This window comes from Aulostomus chinensis, chromosome 19 (assembly GCF_037954235.1).
Source record: "Aulostomus chinensis isolate RoL2024-O1b breed Wild chromosome 19, RoL_Achi_v1.0, whole genome shotgun sequence".
Classification (NCBI taxonomy): Eukaryota; Metazoa; Chordata; class Actinopteri; order Syngnathiformes; family Aulostomidae; genus Aulostomus; species Aulostomus chinensis.
In genome coordinates, this window is record NC_141338.1 from 3,473,447 (window position 1) to 3,500,973 (window position 27,527).

Here is a 27,527-nt window from a genome sequence, read left to right on the forward strand (position 1 = left end):
AGGACTGAGTTTTGGCAAAGAGGCCGAATGTGGCATTTTGCCATGCGATGGCTGGATTCCACGCCGCTGGATTGCCTCCAAACTTCACACGTTTAGCTCCTTACCACACCTAGAAGCTGCATTTCGGTCATAGCTCCACCTAGCGGTCGGAGGCAGTAGGACTGAAGAATTCTCAGCTTCCGAAAAATACGGAAATGAATCAATGAACAAATACAAAAAAACATTAGGAATTCCAAACAATGACAACATGGGTCTCTGTACAAAATATTTATTTGAAATTGACATTAAAAACAGCTTTATTTGCATAATTTATGTCTGAAATCCATGACAAGCAAACAATAACTAAGGGGGAAATGACTTAATGGCAATGAGCGGCACCCGATCCGCCCCAGGACTCGCAGTTAAATATGTAAAAGTTAAAAACACAGAAATTCTACAAGAGACTTGAACACATGAGCTGTCCGAGTAAAAACATGCACTGAAAACCTTGTCACTGCTATGCTACTTCAGGAAAGAGGACAGAAACAGGTTGATAAATTGATGTGTTAGAAAAAAAATGAAGAGGACAATGTTAATTGAAAGCAGTGTACAGGGTCCCTAGAAATTGATGCAGGCTGTGTTTTCTTTGTCGATCAATAGATTGCAGTGCCAGCACTGTAGCATCACTCTTCAGCAACAATATAAAACTCTGTAACTCTTCACTTTATACACAAGAGACTGCAGGGAAACGGGCAAAACCTTGCTGTCACATCAGCCACCACTGACGGATACTTTTGTTCTTACTGACTTCTCCTCACGAAAGCTGGATTTGATACCACAGCTGCGCACACACACACACACACACACACACAAACGCACGCGTGCGCGCGCACACACACGCGCACACACACGCGCACACACACACACACACACACACCTCGTGAGGATTTTATATGTATGTACAAGAGTTTCAGGGATGTTAAATTTAGCTTCTTTTTTTTCTTCTTCTTCTCTTAAATCCAGAAAAGGTTTCCTTCATCCGTACCTGCATCCCGCGTCCCCGCTGACGCGTAGGGAAGATCTACTCCGTCAGTCGGGTCCACGGGTCAGTCCTCATTTTCGTCTCCGATCTGAAACGCGGAGGCGTTTATCCTCGGAAGCTCCCCTAATGTGATGACGGCGATAACAGACGTGAAGAAATGGCACATCAGGACGACAGTGTGGACAGAAGTGCTACATTGAACGAGAGCGTAGTTAAAACACGACACGATTCAACCACACTTTCAATGATTCAGTCTTTTTTTTGTTGTTTTTTTTTTGTTACTGTTGCTGAAATGATCACAGCGCTCATACAACCTGTGTGCTTGTATTCCAGGGTAGATAATGGTATAAATAATGAAAAGATAATTATTACTCATTACAATAAATATGTCAATAAATTAAATGACGTCTGAAGTTGTACATGGGAACATGAGCTTGTGAAATTCCTTCTACGTCTCATGTGAGGAGTTAACACTGAAAAGACTGAATGACTCACGTGACTTGATTCTACAAACCGCGCTCCTTGGCCGTGAACGACATGCCGCGACGCATTTAGATCAAATGGCATTTAAAGAGGTAAAGTTTACGATTAGTAAGGCCACACATTAACCCTTGTCAGAACAAACAGGTTCCCCGGTCGTCACACTGGAGAACGTCCTCGTGCTCGCAGAGGAACCTACAAAGCGCGACTGTAGTTTTAAATCCTGCATGTGCCAGAGGTCAGTGCATCAGAGAGGCACAGTTATTAGTGACATAGCTAATGCCACTCCTACAAACCAGTGTATATCCTCGTCTCTAGCTAGTGTTGAATGATCAGGCTGCACACGCGCCCGGAGACGTCTTAGCTTTCAGTATAAGGCCACGTGTCGCTTCCCACTGGGGAACTCGACACCTTCATGTTATTCTGCTCTTTAGATTTTTGAAAACATTTTCTTGACCCAAAAAAAAAAAAAAAAAAATACAAACAAACTTCAAAATCCTCAGAGCACAAACGGCTTGACCTTCCCCTTTTTGTGTTTTTCTTTTTAAAACTACTGGCTTTTGTATACGTGGCGAGGCAGCCACAAAGAGGTCAGCCTGTTCGTGAGACACCGTGTCCTCCGACAGCATCCATGTGCTTAATTTGACTTCGTCAGGAGGCTCCTTTCCTTCAGGGTGTGTCTGCATGCTTGTAGTAGCCTCTCTGCAGCGCGGCAGAGGCGATGTTCTCAGCCGAGCGGCGCTGGTCCATACTTAGCAACGCCTCTAACAAGTCGTTGATATCGGCTTTGAGTCCCTGCCTCTGCATCCAGTTCTTCAGCAGTTCATACACTTTGTCACCGGGGGCGCCGTTCTCTGCAATCCGAATGTGGTTGTCGCTGACTCCGATCATCCTGAAGAACTTGTTGTGGATCCGTACGTCCAGGTACTCGTCGAACAAGTCAAAGCTCTTCCTCAGGGACTTTTCTGACCCTTGAAAACGGAAATAAACAGAAAAAGTTAGTGGCATAACACTGAACTTCTCTCACACACACACACACACACACACACACACACACATACAGACTTGTTAAAACAAACAGTAGTCTGCAAAAGACAATTAATTATGGTAGTCTGACAAAAAAATGGGACTTCTCTCCAGAGATGCTGGTCCCGACTGAAGTCAACTTTTCAAAGAGGGGTTAACACGCCTGGATTATGAGGCTGGGGATCGATTTACTCGGCCACTGGGCTCTAAATTCGCCTCGCGGTTCTGCACATGTTTCCTGGGTCCTGCTGCGATGTTGAAGACCAAAGACGCAACGACATCGTTGGGTTTGAAGGACCTAACCGAGCTGCAACTGGAGCTCCGCTGCAACAGTGCATGGAAACCCAGTGACTTACTACTGCTCAGTTCAATGTACAAAAAAAAGAAAAAAAAAAAAAGAACAGAAATAACTGCCTGGCGACACAGTAGATACATTCATCTATATGGCAGTGGGAACAATAGGTACATTGCAGTGCGCTCTCCTCCAGGGGATGCACACCAAAAAAATTAAACAGAGAATCAAACTGGGCCGAGTGATGTTTTCCCTAATTTAGCATGAGAAAAAAACAACAGCAAAAAAATACAGCGTGTTCCAAACCCCTGAAGGCCCGAAGGCCTGACTGTCATGAGATTATTAATCTATCAAGCCGCTAATGTGAGATCTTGAGGAGACGCTGTTTATTTGACTACCCTGTGGACTGAAATTAACTGTGCCGTGCTCTGTGTGCAGCTGCCTTTCAGGGCAAACTAAGTGGCATGAAAAGAGCCTCATGGAACAAGTAACGATTGTTTCGCCGAGTGTAAATGGGAGGTTCAATCCCTCCCTGCGTCTGCAGGCGTCTTACCTAGCAGGGGGACCAGGCGATGGTGCAGGGGGTCATCCTGCAACACCAGAGAGAGCACGTGAGAGCCGGTCCATTCAGGTTGGAAAATAAAAACACCACAATGCACAACATACACTTCAAAAACGGAGGTAGGAAGGGACAAGACCAGTTCTGTTCAGTTCTGTTCAGCTCCTCAGAGAACAATATCAGTCTTTGAGAGGTCAGAAGTGAGAGCAAGCAGGTCAAGAGGCTTTATAAAGCACTGTTGGCAAACACATGACCACACAAGTTTAACACTAACAACAGCAGAAAGAAGGGAACAATACAAACAAGACGCGCACTCTCACTGACAGTGAGAGTACCAAGACAGCTGAAGGGTAAACCAACGTCTTCTCCCTCCTGCAACTGGTATTTGTAGTCTTTTAGGTACACACTAGTACCTCCATTTCCAGTGTGTGTATGTGTGTTAACCTGTGGATCTCCCCCTCACCATTGCTGCAGATGGTAGTCTGAGGGCCGTGGGGCTCTGCTGGGGGGTGTTGCCAGACGAGGCTGCTGTGGGCAGGGCTGACAGGCTGGTCTGAGACGAACTGGTGGTGTTGGGTAAACTGTCCCCCAGTCCTCGGTCCTCATCCTCCAGGGGAGAGGAGGCCTTGGTTATCCCAGCCTGGGTCTCCTGCAGCAGAGGCCGTGACTCTGGGCGTGCCTCCTCCCCCTCCAGGCCGGCGTTCTGATTGTTCTGTCTCTCCTCTGCTGTGGGTCCAATCTCGTCCTGACGGGAGAACAGTGCAGGAGGGAAAACAGTATTTTACTGCAAATTATCTGCAGTACCAACAGCTGGATGAGAAGAATACTTTTAAAAGAACACAGCAGGAGAGGAATCGTACACAAAGCAAGCCAGAACACACTCAGGGCACACAACACCAACACGGCCTCATCTAAATCTGTTCATTTAGCTCCTTCTCAGCAGCCAGAAACGGGTCTCTGGGATCGCTGATCCAGAACGCAGCCCAAACCGCCTTCAGGACTTTGTCCCTCGAACGCATTTCAACATCACGCTGACCGTCATATTAAAAAGTAGGTCAATTGAGATGATTTCCAGAAACATTCTTCACTCTCATGAATTCAAGGAATTCTTTCGAAATTACTCTACAACATGTCCAGAGAAACACCACTGATCTCTAGGTCCTGCCAAAAGGTCCAGAACAGGATCCAGGATCCACAGTTGGAACTGGATCACCTCCAAAAAGTAAATCACATGCTCCTTGTAATGCTGCCTATCTTTCCACCGGATTTCCTGCGAGTGACACAAGCGTGTGATGATGGAGGTAAAAATGTGCTTACGATGGGAACCTTCACGATCTCGCTGGTGTCACAGTGGCTCCTCACACCTGTTGGACAAAAGGACGAACGTCATCAGTAAAAAGAAGTGAAGCTAAAGAGACTCGGTCAGGTCCATGACTCCCACTCACATGGTATTTCACACGTGCGCTGCCTGAACAGGAACCACCACAGTCCAGAGACCAGGAGGATGAGGAACAGGAAACCAAAAATAGGAATCACTGCAAAAAAAAAACCCACAAAAACCAGAAATAAATCAGGTGAGTCAGAAAACTAACATCCCTCCAATATTAGGCAGTAATCTTTGTGTGAAACAGCGACGCAAAGTTACCGATGAGCGTCGGAGAGACAGGGGCCTGTGTCGGGACAGCTGGCGTGGATTCCGTAGGGGACGGATCCCGTTTTCGACACACTGTGTTTGAGAAGGGGGTGCACTTCTTCACCTCCTCCTCACCTGCTTTACACCTGTACATTTGTAGGAAAAAGCAAAAATTGGTTACGTGTAAAACTAGAGGGGCCCTCTGAGGAGCGCACACTTCCACCAGGGCAAACAAAAATGAAAACCTGCAGTTTTTCGCAATGTTAAATGGATCTGGGCCGGAATCTAATGGTCCAGATCCGTTCTAGGCCATTTAACTTCCTCCCCGGCCCGCACCACCACAATCAGCCAGGTAGTTTTTGTGTAAGTCTGCTGAAAGACAGACGGACAAACAAACCGACAGACATGGGTGAGTGCACACACTCTAAGGTAACAAACCAAACCCAGGTCCTGAATTCTGGTTTGTTGCCGGCCAGAAACCGACTCTGAACCGGCAATTTGAACCAGCTGGATAGGACAGAACCCCCCAAAGATCCCGGGCTTCAACAGCAGGTCCATGGTTCAGCACCACAGAGGAGTCCTTACCGTGGTGATGGAAAAACTACTGCTGATTTTTATGAAACATGGTTGAGGGGCGGAGCATGGACAGGGAAGGACCAATTAGATTTTTGGGGGCAGATCAGAATCATGGGGCAGAGCCACAAATTAGCATCACATGGAGTGAGAAATTGATTGCAGATGGTGAGGAAATTGTTGAATGAAAAAGGCAAGGAGAGCATTTCTCCCTCCAGTAAGGAGGTGATTTTAGCGACGCTGTTTAACCGTTTGCTCGATGATGAGAGGAGCTGAACCCCACCACACCCGGGGGAGAGGGAAGCACGGGCTGAGGAGGAGCCCGTTCAAATTTGAGGTAGATCTGATAACCGAGCAATAGCAGCATTTTAAACCCTGGCCGGCCGCCTTGGTGGAGGTATGTGCTACCGGTCTGACAGATAAAATGTTCTCTTCAACCTTTGACTCCTGATCTTCAGTGTAAGTCATTAAAAACAGACTGAAATACATTTAACAAGGTTGGAAAGAAGCAAGAAGTCTCCCTAACTTTAACACTAACTCATATCTGCTGAGTTCATTGAACTGACGGCTGCGTTATGATCGGTACTTACTTGGCGCAGCGTTTGCAGACTTCACAGGCCTGATCTGGGACGCAGAAGGTATCTGGTCTGCACTGACACCTGGTGTCTGCAGTTGTGGTGCAGGGCGTCGTTTCAATTTCATCTGTGGGGAATAAAGTTGTGATAAAGATTTAAAGAGTCAAACACGACACCTCCGTGTTTGAACACTGCATTATTCACTTGGAGGATAATTGACAGAAGTGAGGACGATTGGATTCCCGCACTGCAGACTGAGAAGAATCCATTTTCACAGCCCTAGAATTTATTTGTCCATACAATTGTGATCATTTTTTTATGAATATCTGCCTTTAGCATGCTCAGGAACTAACGTGAATTTTACACAGGTAGGTAACAAAGTGTGACGACTGAAATGACACAAATGAAATAAACGGGCTTGATTTTCTGAAGATAAGTTTCCATCATTGTTTCACTTTGTCACTACATGACATTTGGCCTAATTTTTACAGGACAATGCAGAAGAGAATCTTTCATTCATGAAATTTAGACCCTTAAACACATCAGCCGATTCCTTTAATCAAAAATAAATAATTTGCCCTTTGCAGAAAATGTGATTTCCAAGCTTGCCGATTTCGAGAAAATGGCCATGTTAGGTAGGCAGAGAGCAGAAAGTGGGTTGTAGAGGTGGGCAGACTAAAAATAATCTTCTAAAAGGGAATTCTAACTCAATATTTCGGACGCTTCAGTTGATTTTGTTTCTCTGATGTGAGAACAAACGTTTACTTTATGTTTCTTGAGTCAACAGTGAAAACAAGCGCTAGAAATGCATTTAGTCATAGAGGAGCCGACAGTTTGTCACCTTCATGTGGGAATGGTTGAGAAGGTATGTCAGCAATGCTCTGGGGGATTAACTCAGAAAGAAGAAATGCGTCTAACGGGAAGAATTCGGGTCTTTAATCCGTCCACTGACTATGAAATCAAGTCTACTGATCCACAACAGCAGTCGAAGTTTCACAAGTGTAGATTCCCGTATTTGGGTTTTTTTCTACCTCTGTTCTATCTGCGTGTGTGTGTGTGTGTGTGTGTTAGCTACTATCAATGTAAATGATCATCATGATCCAGACGCAGTCGGTAGAAGGATAACACAGCTGCAACTTATGCTGCATTCATGTGATTTGTGACTATGTAAGGAGACACTTCCTGGCTCAAGGCAGTCACTCTGCTTGTTTGGATAAATAGAGATCAGGGTTTCATCACCATGGAGATGGTTTGTCAAAAGGTAGATTCAGTAGTTCTTAAAAAAAGAAAAATCAACTTAAAATATCACCTTTTGCAGGCAGATTTCTTTTGAGTGAAAAAAAGAATATAGCGTGTGTTTTTGGAAGATATTAAAGAGACGACGACCCTGCAGGGAGGAGATGTGTGCAGGGTTGCTACGAGCTCAAATTTATACTGCGGAAAATCTGAAGCACAAACGGTGACTGTATTTTATCACTGCAATTTTTTTTTTCATAATATCGATATAAATGCATCTGAAGGGGTGATGCATTGGTACGGAAACTGCGTGGCAGCTGTTGACTGTATTACTCATATTTTACACAGTGCAAAACCTTCGTACTTCTATAACTTTTACTGTGCAAAACTGCAAAAATGAAGAGAAAAATCAGAGATTGAGTCAGGACACGTCCTCCTCTGACAAACAATAAAATCCAGCAGCAAAGGAGGGTTCTCAGTATCTAACTTCTAAGTCACAGTACTGCAGGAATGATCGCTGCTGCGTTGTCCCTTAACTTCAGAGCCTGACACGTTCACTGGCTAAGTATCAACGTCAGATTTTTTTAAAAAAACAACAACAATTTAATCCCAATATTGGAATCGACCCCAAAAATCCGGCACTGTCTGCTCCAATTGGAAGCATCCCAGCGGTAATTGCTCTCATTGCAATTAAAAACAATAAAATCTACTATCCAGCGGCAGGGGCGCACTGGCCCTTTAAATGAGTGAGCGCAGCAGCCTCATAGCTCACTGGCATCGCAGATCATTGTTGAGATATTGGAGAACAACAAAATAACAAGAATGTACCGATTTGTGATGACTGTGACAATGATCTTATTGAATTATTCAAAAATGGCTTCCTAGGAAAAAAAGAAAAAAGGCACTCAAGAGTTGAATTTGTGTAAAGAAGTGAAACAAAATAAGAGTGAAACAAAGCGGATACTGCTGGGCATTCTTCTGTGACTCCGTCTCATCCATTTTGTCCAAGTGTTAGTTTGTCCTCCATGTTGCTCTGAAAAATCGCTTTACATTACAAGACTTATTCTCTCCCGCGCTGCTGTGCTTTGCAGAGGTGGAGCCAAACGATGTAAACACTGGGGGCTTTTAGTCCAAACCGGTGGGGGGGTTCAAGGGCATGCTCCCCCGGGGACATTGTTTTCCCATTTATGGCAGCTCTGTGCGCCATTTCTCAAGTCATCTGAGATAATGAAATGTCTACAGAGCTGCACATCGTTTTGGAAAGACATGATAGCTCATAAAAAAAAAATCCAATAAAAAAAAATCCAATGAAATCACCGTCTGCATCAGACTGAAACCACAACACCACAAATGCTGATGTCATGTTCATGTTACTATAAGAGGACACGGGTAGAGGACGAGTTTGACACAAACCATCGCTAATCTTTGTTACGCCCTACCAGAGGAGCGTTCACACAATCACATTTGAATCCATCCCATAATCGTCCAGGCTGCTCTAATTGCCCTTCAAGGACCCTCATGAATGCCGGGGAAATGTGGTCTGAATAGAACTGCGGCCCAACAGAAGAACCTTTAGTCGTGCCGTATCACGTCAATAGTTTAGGGAGAAGCATGTGAGAAACAACCATCCGTTCACGCTCCTCCACCTCCACTGAGGTTGTGTTTTGAGGTCGACTGTCACCAAACATGGCGGAGGGACGTAGAATGTGCTGAGGAGGGATTTTGGAGCGCTGCTTTCTAGTTTATCCCTTGAAGTGTCCTCCGCTGAAAGGAGAGAATTCCAAATGAAAAAGATTTCTCATTATAAATCTAAGATACAAAAAAAAAAAAGGGGGGGGGGGGACACAACATCCTCTTCTGCTCTCCTTTCCTCTTCTGCTCCTGCTCCCGTCTTCCATCATAGTTTCATCCCTCCTCATCTGCTTTCTGACTTCCTCTACTTCTTTCCTCCCCTCACTCTCCTCAGAGGGAGAAAACGCTGAAGCTGATTTGCACCAAACTATTTGCAGCTCAGTGTCAACGGATAGTTTGCAGTGTTTGTTACATAATTCTGTGGAGCGCTGATTGTAAGGTAACACAAGCAGAGAGCGGCGAGGCTTTGAATAAGATCAGAGTCCCTGTAAGGGTCTCTCCATTCAAAGAGATACGTATGAGAGGCGGACAGCAGGTAGTCAGCAACCAGAGGATGAGAGGATCAGGTCTGGACCATGTTATGATGTGAATGGTAACAGGCTTTCCATCTGAATCATAAAGAGTCATTTATGCTTTTAACCTACGCCGAAATGATTATGAATGAAAAACAAGATCACACTTACAAAAGGACAACACGCCATTGTTAATTCAGTAAGTCAAAGGACTCGTTCCAAAATAGAACTCGAGCAGATAACTGCTTCGTTCATTTCAAGTGCAAGGAGTCCATGGAGGGGACAGCTTGAATTTTTAATTCAGAGTCCCTTTGCTGTGTTCCTATGAATTCTAACGAGGTGGTTCAGAAGTTAAAACTAGAGCAAAATACTTCTCAAACCGCAATGAGGGAACAAAAGCACATCCAATGTAACAGTAGTCTCTTTTCTGCAGCTCTGGCCTTTCAATGGACACAAAGACGCCCAGTGTGGGAGACAATCAGGCAGAGACACACCCAGTTCAACCAGGTAAGAGACACACCGGCAACTCTCCCGAGACAGGAAGCACGCTCACATTCAGCGCACGGAACCAAACAAAAGAGACACGCCCTGCTACTCCATGTAACATCATAAGATCACATTTTCAGTGGTGCATGTGAGAGGTTGGGGCTCAGACACAAAGGGATCAGCTTTCCCAGGTAAAGACTCAACTTTTATGAAGTTTTTCAGGGTAATGGATAGAATTAAAGGGCAGTTCAATTAGGTATTGTTCTTTTCTTTTTAACGACCTTCAGTTGTCAGGTTAATTGATCCCGACGGCGGTGATATTATCCTCGACTTGTCTTTTAGGTCAACTCTGTTTTAATTTAGGGGGCGATCTCTATCGAATCCTTCATAATGAGGAAATATCACATTACGACTGAGCCACCAAAACCTTTCCCATTCATCTCCGAGTCCCAGTGGACGTTTGTGCCAAATTAGAGCACTTCCCTCAAGGTGTTTTAGACAAGAAGAAATTCGGTTTAATTCGGGGGGAGGGGGGGGGGGGGCTGGTTTTTCACAGAATTTGGCAACAAAGATCAAGCAATGCTCGTTCATCATTTTCATCAAAATGTTGATATTTTGTGTCAGTGTACCAATACTGTGTCACTAGAGGTAGTACTGCAATATATTGCAGTTTCCTGATTTTCCCTCCCACCCCTACCGACAAGTGTTGAACTTCAGAAAACACCAAAACTGTAGTATCCAGAATAAAAACACAAACTCAGCAGGTGAAAACGTGTCCATTTCTTCCCACTGACCCAATTAAAATGATGAAGAAGCCCAGGTGAGGGTGCTCTGCTTACCTGAGCGACAGTGGGTGCAAGGCAGACAGCGGTTCATCCCGTTGGAGTGCTCCGTGTAGGTCTGGCCGTGCTCACAGGGGAGACACATCCCCTGTTCTTGGTCTCTCTCGCAGGCCTTCTGCACAAAGCTTCCTGGAAATAAAATACGAAGATTCTGATGGTAAATATACACAAACTGCATTGAGAAAGGCAATACAAAGAGCCTCAACATGTAAAGTGTGTTAATTAAATTAATTTGGAATCCCGGTTTTTGAGGCCACGTGTAGACAAACGTGCATCCGGAGCGCCAAGATGCTCCTTTGTTTTGTTCTAATGTAGAACATTTGTCTTCAGGCCCTCTACAACCCAGCATTCAAACGCTGTTGAGGAGACTTTGACCAACCCAGAAGTAAAACTGCAGAGCAAAAGAGGCTTTTTAACCCGAAGGTGAGAGAAGTGGGATTTTGAAGTCAACATCTGTGGCGTAAGGTCACAGACAAACGCGCGCGCCTCACACTGTGGTTTTCCATGCAGTGACGTGACTTCGGGAAGTTCAACTCTGCATTTCACCGGGACCAACACAAGTAGAGGAAGTGAGTCAGTGAGTATGTGAAGTCATTTTTCAGACTCACTTCACGCACACCATTAATAAAAACACTTGATTCCCATGTGTTTCCAGAATTTCTGATCATCCATCTGATCCGGGCTTACACTTTCTGCATCCACGTGTTGTCCATTTTTACTGTGTTGAGGCCCAGCTTGGATGCACATGCAGTGACCACGCAGGCTTCTGATTATTGTGATCAATCAATTTAATCAGCCGTCAGGCCTGTGCTTTTGTTTCTGACCGTTCTGCCTCATGAATCATATGATCTTCCGTCACCATCGACTGCTTTGTCGCTAACCGGTGGCGTAGCCTCTCCCAGTAAACGTGCACAACTCCAAACAGACTCTGGAGAACCGGCCTGAGGTTCAACTCAAACTTAGAATTAGAAAAAACAAACCAACGTGTGCATTTAAAAAAAAAGAAAAAAGAATACAAGTGAAGCTGGACAGTGGAGCTGAAGAAAAGGTCAAGCAGACAGAGGTCGCTGAATCAATACATGGAAACTGACGTTTAGTGGGAAGTTTCTTCATGAACAATTAATTCAAAAACAAAAGTTCATTAATCTTAAACCTCAATGACAAAAGAAAATACTAATACATGATAATTAGAAATAACGCCTCCAAAATAAATTTGATGACTGTGCATTAAATTGTCTCAAGTTCCCAGCAGACTTGAAACAAAATAAATGAATCCCTGTATCAAATTTTAAAGACTTCAGTCAGTACAATTTTTTTAACCGGGTACTTTATTGTTTTTTTAAAAAAACAACAACAACAACCAGCTGATTTTAAAAAAATCTCCACCTTCCACATCGTACGCTCTGTGGTTGTTGCCCCGCCTCCTCAAATCTGACTCGCGCTGAGCATGTGAAGACTTGTGAAAACAGCCTTCAAACGTCACACGCACACAAAAATTCTACAAGTTGAAGGAACAAACGCAATTTACTGTCAAAAACATGTTCCGTGAGGTCACGGTGACCTTAAGATTGGACGACCAAGCTCTAATCAGTTCATCCTTGAATCCAAGTGGATGTTTGTGCCAAATTAGAAGGCCGGCTCCAAAAACACGATACCTCCGTCCACAGCTGTAAAGCCACCACGGGGGCAGAAATAGAAAGCAAATGGAATAATTTAATCAGCTAGCAGCGGCATGAAGTAATTGCATCTTGCTCAAATATGTTTCAAGCTACAAAAAAAAAGAGGTAAAAGTAATCAGCCTTACCAAATTATCTAAATAATACATTAAGAGGTCAGTCATTTTTATTACTTGGGCCTTAAAAATAACCTCTACTTCATATCCTGCACTTCTCACTTCGCTTTGTGCTTCACTCTGCAGCAGCCTTCTGCTCCTGTCATCACACATTCTTTCCAGACTAAGCAGTGAATATTTGCAAAAGTGTTTAGTATACAGTTGAGGTTACGGCTTTGACACTTGACTTCATTATTTTCCACACACACACACACACACACACACACACACACACACACACACACACACACACACACACACACACACACACACACACACACACACACACACACACACAAAAAGAGGCTGCATGTGTGGCACTGCGTAATTTGACGTTCCTGGGTGTATGAAACAATGCAGTTTGTTGTTCATGGTGTTTCAGTTTGGAAGTCGCTACTACTTAAAGAAACAAGCCAACTTTTTCTTAAATTAGCTTATTATCCACCTTCCCCAGAGCCAGACAAGATAATCTCTAACACCCGTATCTGATGGCTAGTTAGCTTAGCGAATGGTGGAGGACGGTAAGTGTTAGCGCACGGCCATCAACAGTCATCGGATCGATCAGGCTCAAGACGTTGGTTCTAAAGACAAAAAGACCCATCACACCCAGTTTGAGACAGGACCACTAAGCTAGTAGCATCTCAGTGGGACAAAGAGGATTGTTTAAGACATTCTAGTCTCATTTCAAGACACAATTTGGAAGTCTGCATCGGCGTCTTATCGTCACAAGCAAAATACAATACTACTCAGCTGAGACTTTTTTTTGGGTGTATAAAATGCACTTCTGTGCAACATCAAAATAATCAACATATTGTTGAACTATGACCTATCTGGGCTGCACGGTGGTGCAGTGGTCAGCACTGTGGCCTCACAGCAAGAAGGTTCCGGGTTCGAGTCCCGGCTCGGGCACGGATCTTTCTGTGTGGAGTCTCCATGTTCTCCCTGTGCCTGTGTGGGTTCTCTCTGGTACTCCGGCTTCCTCCCACAGTCCAAAAACATGCAATTTGGGGACGAAGCTGATTGGATACTCTAAATTGACCGTAGGTATGAATGTGAGTGTGAATGGTTGTTCGTCTCTCTATGTTGGCCCTGTGATGGACTGGCGACCTGTCCAGGGTGAACCCCGCCTCTCGCCCGTTGACGCTGGGATAGGCTCTAGCCCCCCCGCGACCCTTAATGTGTAGGAATAAGCGGAAGATGACGATGGATGGATGGATGACCTATCTGACAATGTCAGTCACATGTAAGACTCATCATCTTTCTAAAGAGTTATCACATCAAGACAGCACCTGGAATTTAATACAGGTCCTAGTGCTTCACCTTCTTTATTGTGGCAAAAAATTATTTTCCAGACTTCTAGATTTTCAGGTGGGCTGCTGTTGCTATCTTCAGCTTTTGGATTATGTTTGACCAGGTGTTTCCTCAGGGTTTGTGTACCACTGCGTCCAACTTTGCATTGCAAATATTGCTGAAAGAGGTGTTTGAGAGTTTCGAAAAGTACATTTAAAATCACCACTGCTTTTGTAACATGTTTACCCTGGCTGTGTGTGGGGCTTGCTGCAGGGTGATGTCACACTGTCTCTCTTTCTCTTGATTAATGAGTGCCCTGCAGTACCAACATAGTCCTGGGAGTGTATATTTTACTTAGTGTTTTTCATCCTTACCAGCATGGCAATTGAGGCAGCAGAGTCCCTGGTGAAGGTACTGCTTGTTCTCCACGCACGTTCTGTGCCGTCGCAGGGTGATGTTTCTGTAATCGTCACTGGACCACTGAGCTGCTGGAGGTTCTGCTGCTTGACAAACCAGCTTCATTAGAAGCATCACCACCAACACCTACATCACCAAGCGGATACGGAGCGAGAGGGAGAGAGAAACCAGACAAAAGCTTCGCATTACAATTGGGTATCACAGAATTCATCAGATGAAAGACAGTAAAAGAGGAGGCATCTTCATAGGAAGCCTTATGTGAGTAATCTATGACTTAATTTGAACCATCTGACCTGAACATCTGCCGTGGGAAAGCAATTACAGGAGCAATCCAGCCGGTCAAAACTGGAGGCAAAACAACCCCGTGTGTGCAGGATGCAGAGCTATACGCTAACTACATGCAGCACAACAGGCAACCAAACTTAATTACTCAATGATCTAGCTTTCTTCTAGGAAACGTTTAAAAAGCAGGCCGTCTGTTTTCTCTGCTGGGGACACAACAGAATGGGTTTGATAAGAAAGGTATCTTAGCGGACACCAGCATATCAAATGTGATTCCAGAAATCCATTCATGTGGTAGACAATACCAGACTTGTATAGGTGGGGTACTGGGAAGAATATAGCCGAACACTTTAGTGTTGCCCCCAGGCGCTGGTGTTTATTCACACGCTTTTCACCATGTCAATGTGAGAAGGCTCCATTCACTGGCAAACAACACACTTTAGTGCCTCTACTTCAAATGACCCACATTCTTAAACCCCGGCTCTTTGAATGCTGTGACATGTGACACCGCTACGAAGCGCCTCAAACGCAATGGGACACCTTCTGGGTAAAAGAGAGGCCTAGATTTGAAGGTTTTTGTCTCTCCTGTGCCACCACCCCTTTACTAGACTGGGAGAGAAAGGAACAGGTTAGGGCGGAGAGGGCCGGGTTGAGAGGGAGAAATAGAGGGAGGAGTGTCGATTCAAAGTGAGAAACTGTAGACTGAGAGTTGAAGATGGGATGTTCTGTAGGGAATAAGCAGTCTGAAAAGACAGTGTGGGAGTGTACAGAGCAGAGCAGCAGCGGCCGAGAAAGAGCCTGACTTTTGAGGCTTGACTCCTGACTTGGCTCTCTGGAGGGCAGCCATGCCTTGTTGCTCACAAGAACTTTCCCTTCTCTCTCTCTGCCTTTTCCCCTCTTCCTCTCCCCGCTGCTCACGTCAGACTTTCCAAAGACGCTGAGAGGCAGACGTGGAGCGGCAGACAGCCGGCAGAGCAGTCACAATCACACCATTTAGATCTATCCAAACATTCTGGGGAGGCAGAAGAGAGACGGAAAGGGGAGGGAGATAAAATGGGGTGGGGGGGTGGGGGTGGGGAGGGGGGCTAACAGCTTGCATGACACAGGGTGAGTCTCAGTCTTGAATACACTATGTGTATGACTGCAGGGTGGGGGATGTATAGAGACATGCAATTGGAGAAAGAGTAGTTAGAAGGCTATGTGAAATGAGTGAAAAATATGCATAAAAGCACATGTACGCCACTAAGAAGGGGAAAGGAGAGATGGGGAAAAAGACAACGGTCCAGAAGGCTGGCTACAGTCCACACATTGAGTCTTTAAGATGGCTGTCGTACCGTATACGCTCGAAAATGTTCCCTCCAAGATGCATTTGTAACCACAAAAGCACAATGCTAGTTGTCAAGAGAAAAACATTTGGACAAACAGAAAGGGCACACAGTGAACTGAAGGGTACGTGTGGTCCTGCGTCAAAACACAGCGTAAACCACTGTGAGTATTTACACTTCATGCTGCAATTACATCACCTAAACACTAGTTGGTTGTTGCCACTGTTAAGAGTATACAATCAAAACAGTGGCATTTACTGAAATAAGTAACTCTGAAAAGGTTTGAAAGGAGCAAGAATAAATGTGATGCTACACAGCGGACCAGCCTGTGCCACCGCAATGGGAAGTTACTCCTCTGTTGAGGTCAGGCTATGATGTGGACTGGCGTTGATGCAATGATTCCTTTACACCTACTACAAACCCAAACTTGTCAAATATTAACTGCCGGAGCCGTAATCGATATGGCAAATTTTCAAATCAGATGATACAAATGATATATGCAATGTAGTTTTTGGCGGTATCCAATTCGTCATACCTTTAAAGCTCTTTTTTTCCTGCGGTAAAGAGCACTACTGGCTCGCCAATCCCTAAAAACGTAGGCAGCTTGCTCAAGCTTCATAGTAATCCAACAAACAATAACGTTACAGCAGAAACGGTCTTATTTTATTGGACAAGGTCATAAAATGACATGATCACACCCAGTTCCACGTTTAACACATAATTACATCCATTATCACACACACACACACACACACACACATACACACACACACGGACTGCTGTCATATTATTTCAAATTAACTGGCAGATGTGTGTATCATAAATCTGGAACTATACTCCAAAACGGATGTGGACACAGACAGCTGTGGACACCACAGATGCCTCGTACTTCTGTTTATCCTTTAAGGAGCCTGCTGTAAACCGTATCCGGCCTCTGGTCCATAGTAGCCAGTAAGAGTCTGCCGTGAATCCCTGTGCCCGCCCCCTTCTCTCGTAAAAAAAGGCAGGGCCACTTGGAGGAGAATGTATAGCCAATAAAATCCCAAAATTATCACGTCATTGAAATGGGCCCTTGTGCAGCAGAATCTGTTTATGATGGTGATGACACTGTCTCTATTTTTAAGTCGCCCAGTATAGAGTATTATCACATTACCGCTCAAACCTACTGACACAAAAAAACCTAGCAGGCAATGATGGAAAAGAATTCATACAACGACTGTCGACAAATACAGTTATCAATCAGAAAACATTCGATAAGTTTCAATGGTCCACCAAATGCTAGTATGTTGTTTTTAGCATGGGCAGCAGAGAGATGACATCATTACCAGTCTTTCATTTCATTTCCGGGCCTGTGGTTTAAAACACAGCCAGGGTGCAGCCTCCCGTGACGCCACAACTCCTCCGTTCAGCGACAGCAGGTGTTCCGTCAAAGGTGCATCTGGCTTCCAATACAGCTGCAGAGTCATTCTAGTGCGTGATCATTTCTCCATGTGGGGAACAAACTGCATCCCTGTCCACCTTTTGTTTAGTAATAAACAGCACAGTCAGTCTGAGGGAATCACACTTTGTGGTGTTCCTCAAGCACAATCTGCTCACGCACAGGAAAATGAACAAAAGCTGTCAACATATGTCAGAACTAATACTCCACGGCTGTCTAACTACATAGGCATAATATGCACGGTATACATAAACACTATGGGCAACCACAATGTGGCTTGGTTTTACCTCCACGACCGAGCAAGGAGGAAGACTTGAGTGACCGTAACCTCAGTGTAGAGATCCCTCCAAACCCACAATCCCTGGAAACTCTCCAACCCTGGCTGAAGTGCTTCAGTCTACTCCACTATCCCCCTACAGCGACGGGCTGCAGATTACTTGGCTGCACACTGTCCTATTGTGAAGTCTGTGTATGATAGGTTAGTAGTTTACTTGTGTGGATGCAAGTTAAACTAATAAAAGTTACAATAAGTCATGAAGGAGCCTGTGTTTATCTGACAACAGTAGCTCGCCTCCACTTCCTCTAAAAGGCCTTGGGTTCTTCCAAATTGCCTTGGCACAAGCTCTACACATGCCACGTACACTGAGAATACATTTGTGACTAAATGACAGGACATCCTTTCAGTTGACCTGGGTTATCAATGGGCCATTTAGAGTGCCGTGATCACTCCGTGCCCCTCAGGGAATTACAGCCAGCTCCATTATAAAAACAAGGAGAAACTCAAAATGCGGTGCACAAAACACACACACACACACACACACAAACCAAGGGAGATTCTTCATTTCATATTGGATGGATGATTTCAATCATAGTCAACTGATGAGGAGACACATGATGTACGTTATTATACTCCTGCATCCGGAGGAGAACCTCATGCTTTTCTTATTAACCAATCCTTTTTTGTCTATCAATTGCGGGATGTTGGTGGAAAATATTGTGTTACTCCCCAGAACCGTGACAGGGACAGAGGAAAAGCGTCCGTGACAAGTTTAGATTACAATGGTCTGATTTATGGGATTAACTTTGAGGGAATGCACTTGCAACTGGGAGATTATTCCGCCTTCCTCCTCAACTTTAACTTTTCATGTGCTGCTGGGCATGATGATTAATTGTCCCAGAAATCACTGTGATAAACAATAACGTTGACATTTTATGAGCGTTCTATGACATAATGAGAATATAATAGCATCATAATGCAAGTAAAACATTTCAAAATGTGATCAACTTTAGAATATTTAGTCAGACATCAGGGTGCTGCAAACTATTAATAGTGGAATAAGAATGTAGATGACATTCTCAGGTGAACAAACATAAGAAACTCAATGGACGACAGGGTCTGCAGAATTACTGAATTCTGCCTGATTATCGTAAAGTCATTTGATATTGTAACTGTTGTGACAGGCATATGTGCTACCAGCCCCCCCCCACACACACACACACACATCAACAACAAACCTCAAGCTAGCTAGCTAGTAGCAAGCTATGCGCTGAAAATGTCATGTTTTTGACGAAGACTTTGCTTGTAAATGAGTTGTAAAGTTATACAACAAATATCAATATACACGTTTCATCACTCATGTTGATTTGTCAAGGTTCCGTTGCAGCATTTGTGATTTTAGCACTGCCCACAACGAGGACGATTGGCTGGCACCAAAAAACAAACAAACAAAACAAGCCAAGGTGTTTGTTTGTTTGTCCTATCGCACACATTTCTACACAAGACCAAGATTAGAGTGAATGAAACGTCACTACGTGTTGATTAAATCATAAGAATGGTCAAGAAATCTCCAATTTGAAGTCATCCTCCCTCTTTGATTTGCTCCTGTTGTCTGGTCATTAATTCAATCCCGTTTTGGAATCCAACTTTAATGGTGCGTTGATTTGTTTTAGTAAGGGGAAGCTAATTCGTTAATCAGATTATAGACAGTTTGAAATTAACCGCCACTTTATTTTTATTTTCATGTCACATCGAAAAATTTAGCCATTTTCGCCTGATATCATTTTAAGCACATGACATGAGAGCAGGATGGAACCAACATGCTTTGCCACGGATGCCGATTCGTAGCACACTTGAGCATGAAATCTTTACTGGAGTTAACATGCGTCATCATCTCACTTGGCCACAGTTCAGATGTTATCACTGTTGCCTCCCACGACCATGAAAACATGAAATATATCCCCCCCCCCCAAAAAAAGATCTGCTAACAGAGGAGGAACATCCCAGCTGCCACTGTTCAGAAGCTCAAATACCGTCAGAGTTGAGTCACATTGTACAAATGCAAACCGATCATCCTGTTATTTAGAAAGCGAAATATTTGCATGTTGCACTATCGGCCTGCATTCTGCCTGATTAGACTATTAGAAGCTGAAAAACCCGACTGCGCGTTCACTTGTCTTATCCAACTAAATGCACAATAGTTTCAAAATAATTCAGCACCTTGTGTAGCATTCGGGCAGCTTCTTGTTTTCAAGAGACATAAAAAGATGAAATGAAATTTTGAATCAAAAGTAAAAAAAGGTTGAGGACTCGTTTGGCATTCGTTTTTCATTTGATCATTTCACCAGTGTCGCCCCAAGCGCCAAGCGTCTACCTGGACCTAATGACTCATTAGGGAGCAATTTTAATTTAACTCTGAATTCTCCATGTGATCCACATTAATAAAGCAGATACTCACAGCCATTAGCGCTCCTTGAAGCTTGTGCTCGAATCAGCCTCTCATGCAAAATAAGACCACAAAACAAAATTAGCATGAACCAATGAGCTAGGCTGTAGCTGTTCCTGCTGCAGGTTACTGACCAGATTGAGCACACGTGGGTCGAGCCGTCAGTTTAATAGCCTATAATTTTGATGTATGAATGAGACGCATTGTGACGCATGTTTTCACACCTGTTCCACCACACCTGTACTTTCTTACGCTACAGGCGGTGGCTCGCTGCTGCAGCTGAAATGATTTTATTTGTGTTATGGACATCCAAGTAATCTCAGTTGCGCGTTTCGCACATGTGCTCGGACTGTGTTTTGAAGGCTGCTTTTGATATTTATTAATAAAATGTCCAGAATGACCTTTTGTTGGCATTTGTCAGACACTCTGTGTTGACTGCAGGCCCCAGAATTGAACCCAATAGTATTGCCACAATTTTTGAGAAATCAAAATTCCCTGGATTGTCTGCTAAAAGAAATGACGCAGCACCGTGATGAAACTTGTGATTTATACCACTAGTAAATATGTTGTCTCATTCATTTATTCCCAAAACTACGGCATGTGAGCTCTCGTTAACCCGAGCCAGGCAGATGAAGACCTTCAGGACATGAACATGTTGCTCACGAGTCATCACTCAGGTTAAGACGGTGGCTTTTGTCAAAATGCTGAAAGTTGATTGTTGCAGCTTTAAGATGAGAAATAACACTCCAGCTTTAATTTGTCATTGATGATAATCAATAGTGATTTTGTGTAACTGGAACTGTTGCATTTGTACGATTCCAATCAGAACAGACAGGGCAGTGAAAGCTCTTTGAGCTACGCTTCACATATAAATCCTCTCATTCCCTCGAGACAGTGGGTTACCATGCACGACTTTTCTTGAGTGATAAATCACGTTGACATTTTCTGTTAAGAAGACACAGACAAGTACAACACAGCTCATGTCAAAAGAAAGATGTCTGACACTCACTACAGCCCTGCAAATAAATCAGTGTTCAGCCGAGCGAGGACACATTCATCATTATAAATCTGAGGGATAGAAATTGAAAATAGTGACTCAATATCAAGACACGGACAAGAAAGCGCTAAGAGTGTGAAAGCCACACAAAAGATGCACACACAGAAATACGTGCACGCTTATATATACAATAGAGTGTACAAGTACACATTGAGTGTATGAGTGGGAGCGTGTGAAAAGCGTCTGCCCCCTCCTCTCAGGGAGCACAGGAAGCTCAAGACAATACAGAGGCTTCATGCAGGGTTCAGCTCCAAACTGTTCCCCTCGCAGCCGCCTGCCTCGGAGCAGGCGCAGCAACCGATTAGACCCACAACATATCCGCTAGGCGGGATATTTATAACTCAGGAAAGCTGCAGCTCCGTGACACAAATTCTTGAGTTTCCTCAGGAGGTATGCTTCACTGATTAGATGAGTGTGACACAGTGTCACAAGCAGGTTGGGTGACATTCACCTTTTGCACCGGGGACAACAAAAACAATCCGTGATGACGAAAGTTTCCCAGCAGGCAACCTCACGCTGGCCAACGGGCTGATGTTAACCACATCAAATGGCCATATTGTTTTGATGTGAGAAAGAGAGTTGGAGAGGCAGGTGCAGCCTGACACGTACTTTCCTATTTGTCTGAAATCGGGAAGTGGTTGTGAAGGGTTAGCTTCTCACACATGTGCGACACACCACTGAGTCATGCAGCACGCTATCAAAGGATAATCAAGGACAGTAATGTCAATACACAAATTGAATTAAAGATTTGTGTGCTGGAGGGCGACTAACTTAGCCTTTTCAAATTCTGATTAGGCTCTTCAGACGAAAGCTAAGCGGCGACTCACAAGACAACTCCAGGAGGGGAGAGAAGGAAGAAAGGATGACTAATAGATTAAAGAATGTGCAAGAATCCATCACCTCGCTCTAGAGACAATCACATTAGCTCCATTAAAGCTCCTCTTTGTGCTGGAGAGAAAAAAAAAAGGAGCATGAAGCGCTGGCAGTTTATAGTCCTCTCTATAAACACATCACAGCAAAAATGTAGAATATGTGGCCGGCGCAGCAGGTCAACAAGGACTTAAGTGACCATCAATAGCAGGCGTTTATGTGGGGTTTATATCTTTGTAAACAGACGTCCATTCTCTACACAAAAGTTGAGTTTGTGCTGAAGCTCAACACTTTTATTACAATCTTCTCATTCATCTCGACGCGCGGGACTGTCAGCGGGTTGCTCATGGTTTTGAATGGTCTACCTCCAAATATCTACTGTGTTCCATGCAGTTACTGATCAATAATCCTGATTAATCCATTCATTGTTAGGACAACAGTCGGTCCGAAAAAAAAGAAAGAAAGAAAGAAAGAAAGAAAGAAAGTATCGAGGACTTTTACAGTTTTGTACCCTTTGACAACCGGTAATCATTCCTAATAGAATGTCCCAACAGAGGACAGTAAAACCACTCATGTGATTCCACCCGTCAGATGACTTCTGATCACAAACGCACATGGAGGCCGCCTACAAGCGCACGCCAATTTACCCCAAATCAGCCTTTGTGACTTCTGATCATTAGCAAGAAATCAGATGCAAAAGGATAGACAGCGACACCGCTTCAGTTCAGAATTGTGGTTTTTATCCTAGGGTTACTTTCCGACTGAACGCAACAGGGCTTAAATACGGTTGCAATACCAGGCTTCGGAACCTCAGTTGCAGCATAGTTGAGGAAATTCAATAAATGTCTAAATATCAGTTTGAGCACAGAAGTAGAATAAACGTCAGCAGGCTAATTGATGGACAGCAGTTTGCTTTTAAGCACCGGGTGTGAAAATCCCCACCGACACTTAGAATAATAATCTGGCAGATCAGCGATACCACTTAGATCTGTTGATGCTCTTTTTGTTGATCTCTGTCCAGCTTATCCACCTGAACCTGTCACACATTTTGCTCACTGTGTGCGTGTCTTGCTGGTATTTTGGTGTGAAAGTAGAGGAAGTACCAAAGCAGCCTCTTGTCACACAAGCGTTCCATCCTATTAATGACTTTTCTGTTGGTTTAATCTCTTTTAAAGTGTAAACCTCCGACCCGACATCATCACTCAGAAAAGCACCTTGAACTTACCACAGTTTATGACATGTGCAGTACAAATACTGCTGCCTCTTCCTGTGCGTAAACTGGCAATTTTGTTGACGAAATCTGAACAAAAGAATCTTCCATAGACTATACTTTTTTTTTTTAGATGTTGGCAGCTGAAAGGCTGCTTTCAGAACTAATTCTTCCTGCTCCCAGTTGTTGCTAAATGCTGGTTGGTGAACTGCTTTTAGATGCTCATTTCCATCATCCTCATAGAGGGATTAAAGTTCACAACATAAGTCACAAAAAAACGGGCGGCAAACTGACACACCCACACGGTGCCTAAAATAAGACTGTAAGAGCAATTCATCGAGCAAAATGTGACTGAAACTAATGTGAATGTTGGTCAAAAGACAAAAACTGAAAAATGAAGAGACACATTAAGGCATCGTTTTTGAGAATAATTCAGAAACAGGGCTGCTACAATCCGCATGAACAGATAAAACTGTTAAACCCTGCGAATGATGAGCTCACCCGCTGAAGTTTACAGTCCAGTCGTCACCAATCATCAAGAAACCAATTATAGAAATTTGCTTTAACTCTTTGTTACCAAGTCAATAATAAACGAGGAGAACAATACAAGTCATGGTTTGCTGATGTGAATCTGGCTCATACATTTATTTCACCACCGGCCCGGTCATGCAGGAGTGGGGACGCGCCTCCTCTGGTATGCATTACGACAGCGGGCAACACCTGAACAGGTGGCACTTCCTGCATGACTCAGCAGATAAAAGGCGAGCTGCCTGCCCCCACAGCAACAGGTTCATAAAAACAAACGCCAACAATATAACAACTCTGCATCCAGAGACAGGTGATAAAATAAAGGGGAGGGGAAAAAAGAGAAGCTTTGGGAGGTGACGAGTGAGAGTCGTGCGCTATGGCAACACAACCACCTGGTATCTGACAGTGACTTGGTTGCACCCCGTTGCATCATTCAGTGGCCATGAAGCTTTTCTAAGCCACTGGCATGCTTAGAACTGTTCACATGGTCGCCATGCAGATCAGCAGTAAGCAGCAGTCATGGTCTTAGAGTGGCCAATCTGTTGACCACGGCTCTGTCCCCAGTGACACAGTTTGGACTTCTCTGGTCCCAGATGTCTGTCCTGCCCTTTTCTCTGTTGTCCACAGAGACGAGAGAGGGATATTTCCTGTGTGAACCAACACCCAGACGCACAGTAAGCAATAACAGATAACAATCTAGTGTACATTTGCATGGGCATGACAATTCTCAGAAGTAAATTGATGCCACTAATATCAGCAGATCTGTGTACACTAGACAGGAAGTTTACTGGACAGCCAGGCACGTATAACTCGGGCAATTTCAAGGGGTGTGTGTGTGTGTGTGGGGGGGGGGGGGGGGATTAGAGAGGGAGGGGATGTGAGGGGAGGGGGTGAAATTTCCTCAGAGTCCCTAAGCAACAAGGCCAGTTGGCGAGGCCTCCTCCAGAATGGCTTACAGAAGAGATAAACATTGACTTTGCCACCCGGAGAAGTAAATCTGATTTGAGTAATGGAACACTGCATGACTTCACACACAGATCTGACAACGCGGAAAACAAACACTAAATGTCCGAGCAGATGTTAGTCAAACGGCCACTTCTGTGTGCAACAGTGTTTCCATTTTATTGTCAAGCGAGTTTGAGGCAAACTCTGGAAATGTCGCTAACAGGAAAATGAGAATTAAGCGTGTTTCCATTAACTGGTTTGGAGTTTATAAACCAGACAGCGCAACAGGAGTCTTCATCAGAAGATGGCAGTACAGGCAACTTTACGCATGGAAAAGCGACAAGGGTCGTCTTTGACAGACAGAAATGAAGAAATCTGGAGGAACTACTGTCAGCTGGACAAGCTGTACAGGTTCCCACCTCCCAATTTGCACTTTTATCCTTTTTAAAAGAAGACAAACCCTCCTCAAGAGAGTTTAAAAATATTTTTTGAGGGAATCAAGGGAGTTTTAATGCATTTTGCTACTTCTATCAAAATCTGCATCAACATACGGATGAAAAAAAAAATCAAATGGCAAGCAGAGTTACAGTTATTAGGTTTGAAAAATGTGAGTAGAAGTGGAATTATTGCATTAGTACGACTCAAACTGGACATGTAAACACAGTCTGACTGTAATCGCACTTGTCAAAACTGGACTGACATACGTAGATAATGCGATTTGAGATTGAATTTACTCCAGCGTGGATCATCACGGAGGGAGAAACTGCGGCGAAACAGCACATTTGTGGACGGAGGACGAGACGACCCCCATGTCGTCTTAGTTTAAGAAGTTAGCTCTTATTCTCAAATGGTCTGTCGGCTGTCAGATGTTCAACAGGAACTAGCTTGTTGCTAGTTTCTTGTTTTTGTATGAGAAGAAAAGGGGAAGAAGAAGGAAGTCTGCGGACAGAACCTCGGAATCTCATACTGGAACAACATTGGTCCAGTGATTGTCTTCCGTCTGGGACACTGAATCATGCGTCCTCTCATTCTGCTGTGTACTTTTACACAGGCGAAGAAGAGTAACACAACAAAACAATGTTCCCACCTTGAAAACAACAACAACAGGAAAAAAAAAACAACACCAAACAACCTTTCCAGTCATGTGACTCTTCCAGGATATTCTTAATGTCTGCCTTTGTCTCCGGGCAGACTCCAGCATGGCCGAAAGCCACGAGCTGGCATGAAAGAACAACTTGCCCATCAATTCCTTGAAATTTCTCTCCAGTTTTCACCAGTAGACGACTGAGACAACCTCTTCTTCCAACAGTAAACTATGCCCGCAGTTGCCTGTACTGCCACCTGCTGACGGAACTGTGTTGCCAACTTCAGTCACAAAATTCACTTGCCAATGGAATGGAAGCACATCAAGTGAGCCCAGCTACAGTCAGAGGACATGACGGCCTTGTTAGCTCGGCCCTTTCAGAACTCTTTGCTCCTACTGTAATGCTAACTGGTCCCGTATGGGATGCAGTCCTGGTATTTAATAAACAGTTACATTTTACTGCCGCGGCACTAATGTGTTTAGAGTGTCAAGACTTTTGGTGCTGCACGGTTTTGGAAAAAACAACAGCCAAGGAATGAAAAGACGTCTCTGTGTGAAGGTCTGAGAGTGGAAAAACCGTTGAGAGACTTTTGCGGCTTTAATCGACTAACTGGCAAGTTAAATTCTTGGCTTAAAACTTCAGACACACACACACACACACACACACACACACACACACACACACACACACACACAGACACACACAAATCCTGTGCTTCTCACACACTTCACATAATTGCATTGAAAGCCAAAGAAAAGCACCTCACTGCAGGCTCTTATTATGAGTACTGATAAACACAACAACATCCGTTGTGCCATCATATGCTGGACCTTGATGACCACATGATGCCCAGCACAGGGGTGTGTGTGTGTGTGTGGGGGGGGGGGGGGGGGGCTGAACTGCTCCAACTCCTATGGGGGGGGGGGGGTAATATGTTGTCTCTCTATAAATACAAACACACAAATCAACAACAAACACAATGTCGCTTCCTGTGTATAAACTCTTGCGGGACAATGAACGGTCTGTTTCATCTTCCCCCCGCAGGCCTGGCCCTGGCTCTCATGTCCCAGCTCAGCCCCCTAACACGGCCCAACTTTTCTCTCTGATGTGGACTCCAACCGAATTTCACGTCATGGGGACTTCGATCAGTATGAATCAGACGTATTTATCGCCGCTCGGGTTGATGCGGCAGGCGGCAAGCGGCAGGCGGCAGCGCCGCGAGCGCGTTAGTGACAGTAAGCTAGCCAGAAGTCGGAGACTTGTTTAAGACGTAAAGACAGTTTGAGGAAATAAAAGAAGCTAAACGGAGCCGGAACGGCTAACGACGAGACAAGCAGGCGAGCGCGGCGTTACTGAGAGTCGTTACTTACGGAGAGTTTCCCAACCACCGGATCGAAGTTCATCCTGGGAACCTCGAGATGAGTCATTCTCACGGACTTGGACGTCGCCGCTCAACCGCCGGACAAAAGTCTCTTTAAAAAAAAAAAAAAAAAAAAAAAACACCGTTATAGTGGGGAAAAAAGCCAACAGCCTCGTAAGCCCGGGAGTCTCTCCGTCATCCGGTTTCTTTCATGAGTTTTCTTCCCGTCACAGCCAGAAGTTCGAGGCGTTTCACTACAGGCAGAGACAGACGGTCTGAGCACTCACTGAGATTTTTTT

At 44.4% G+C, this 27,527-nt stretch overlaps 1 protein-coding gene across 1 annotated transcript; it reads right to left on the bottom strand.

Moving 5' to 3' along the window:
- Positions 1 to 259: 259 nt before the first annotated feature.
- Positions 260 to 27,527, bottom strand: tnfrsfa (tumor necrosis factor receptor superfamily, member a). Its single transcript, XM_086187655.1, has 10 exons — positions 27,239 to 27,527; positions 14,363 to 14,531; positions 10,865 to 10,996; positions 6,175 to 6,286; positions 5,024 to 5,157; positions 4,824 to 4,913; positions 4,696 to 4,742; positions 3,842 to 4,123; positions 3,373 to 3,409; positions 260 to 2,472 (listed from the first exon to the last, which is right to left on the bottom strand). The coding sequence occupies exons 1-10, from the start codon at positions 27,293 to 27,295 to the stop codon at positions 2,171 to 2,173; spliced, it is 1,362 nt and encodes a 453-aa protein (XP_086043781.1). The 5' UTR covers positions 27,296 to 27,527; the 3' UTR covers positions 260 to 2,170.

What these genes read in the sequence shown, in the direction of transcription:
- tnfrsfa (XM_086187655.1), bottom strand. Translation starts at nt 27,295, where the DNA reads ATGACTCATCTCGAGGTTCCCAGGATGAACTTCGATCCGGTGGTTGGG. An exon ending in GACTACCATCTGCAGCAATG is followed by an intron (nt 3,410 to 3,841) that starts GTGAGGGGGAGA and finishes CTGGTGTTGCAG; the next exon opens with GATGACCCCCTGCACCATCG. An exon ending in TCGCCTGGTCCCCCTGCTAG is followed by an intron (nt 2,473 to 3,372) that starts GTAAGACGCCTG and finishes TCCGTTTTCAAG; the next exon opens with GGTCAGAAAAGTCCCTGAGG.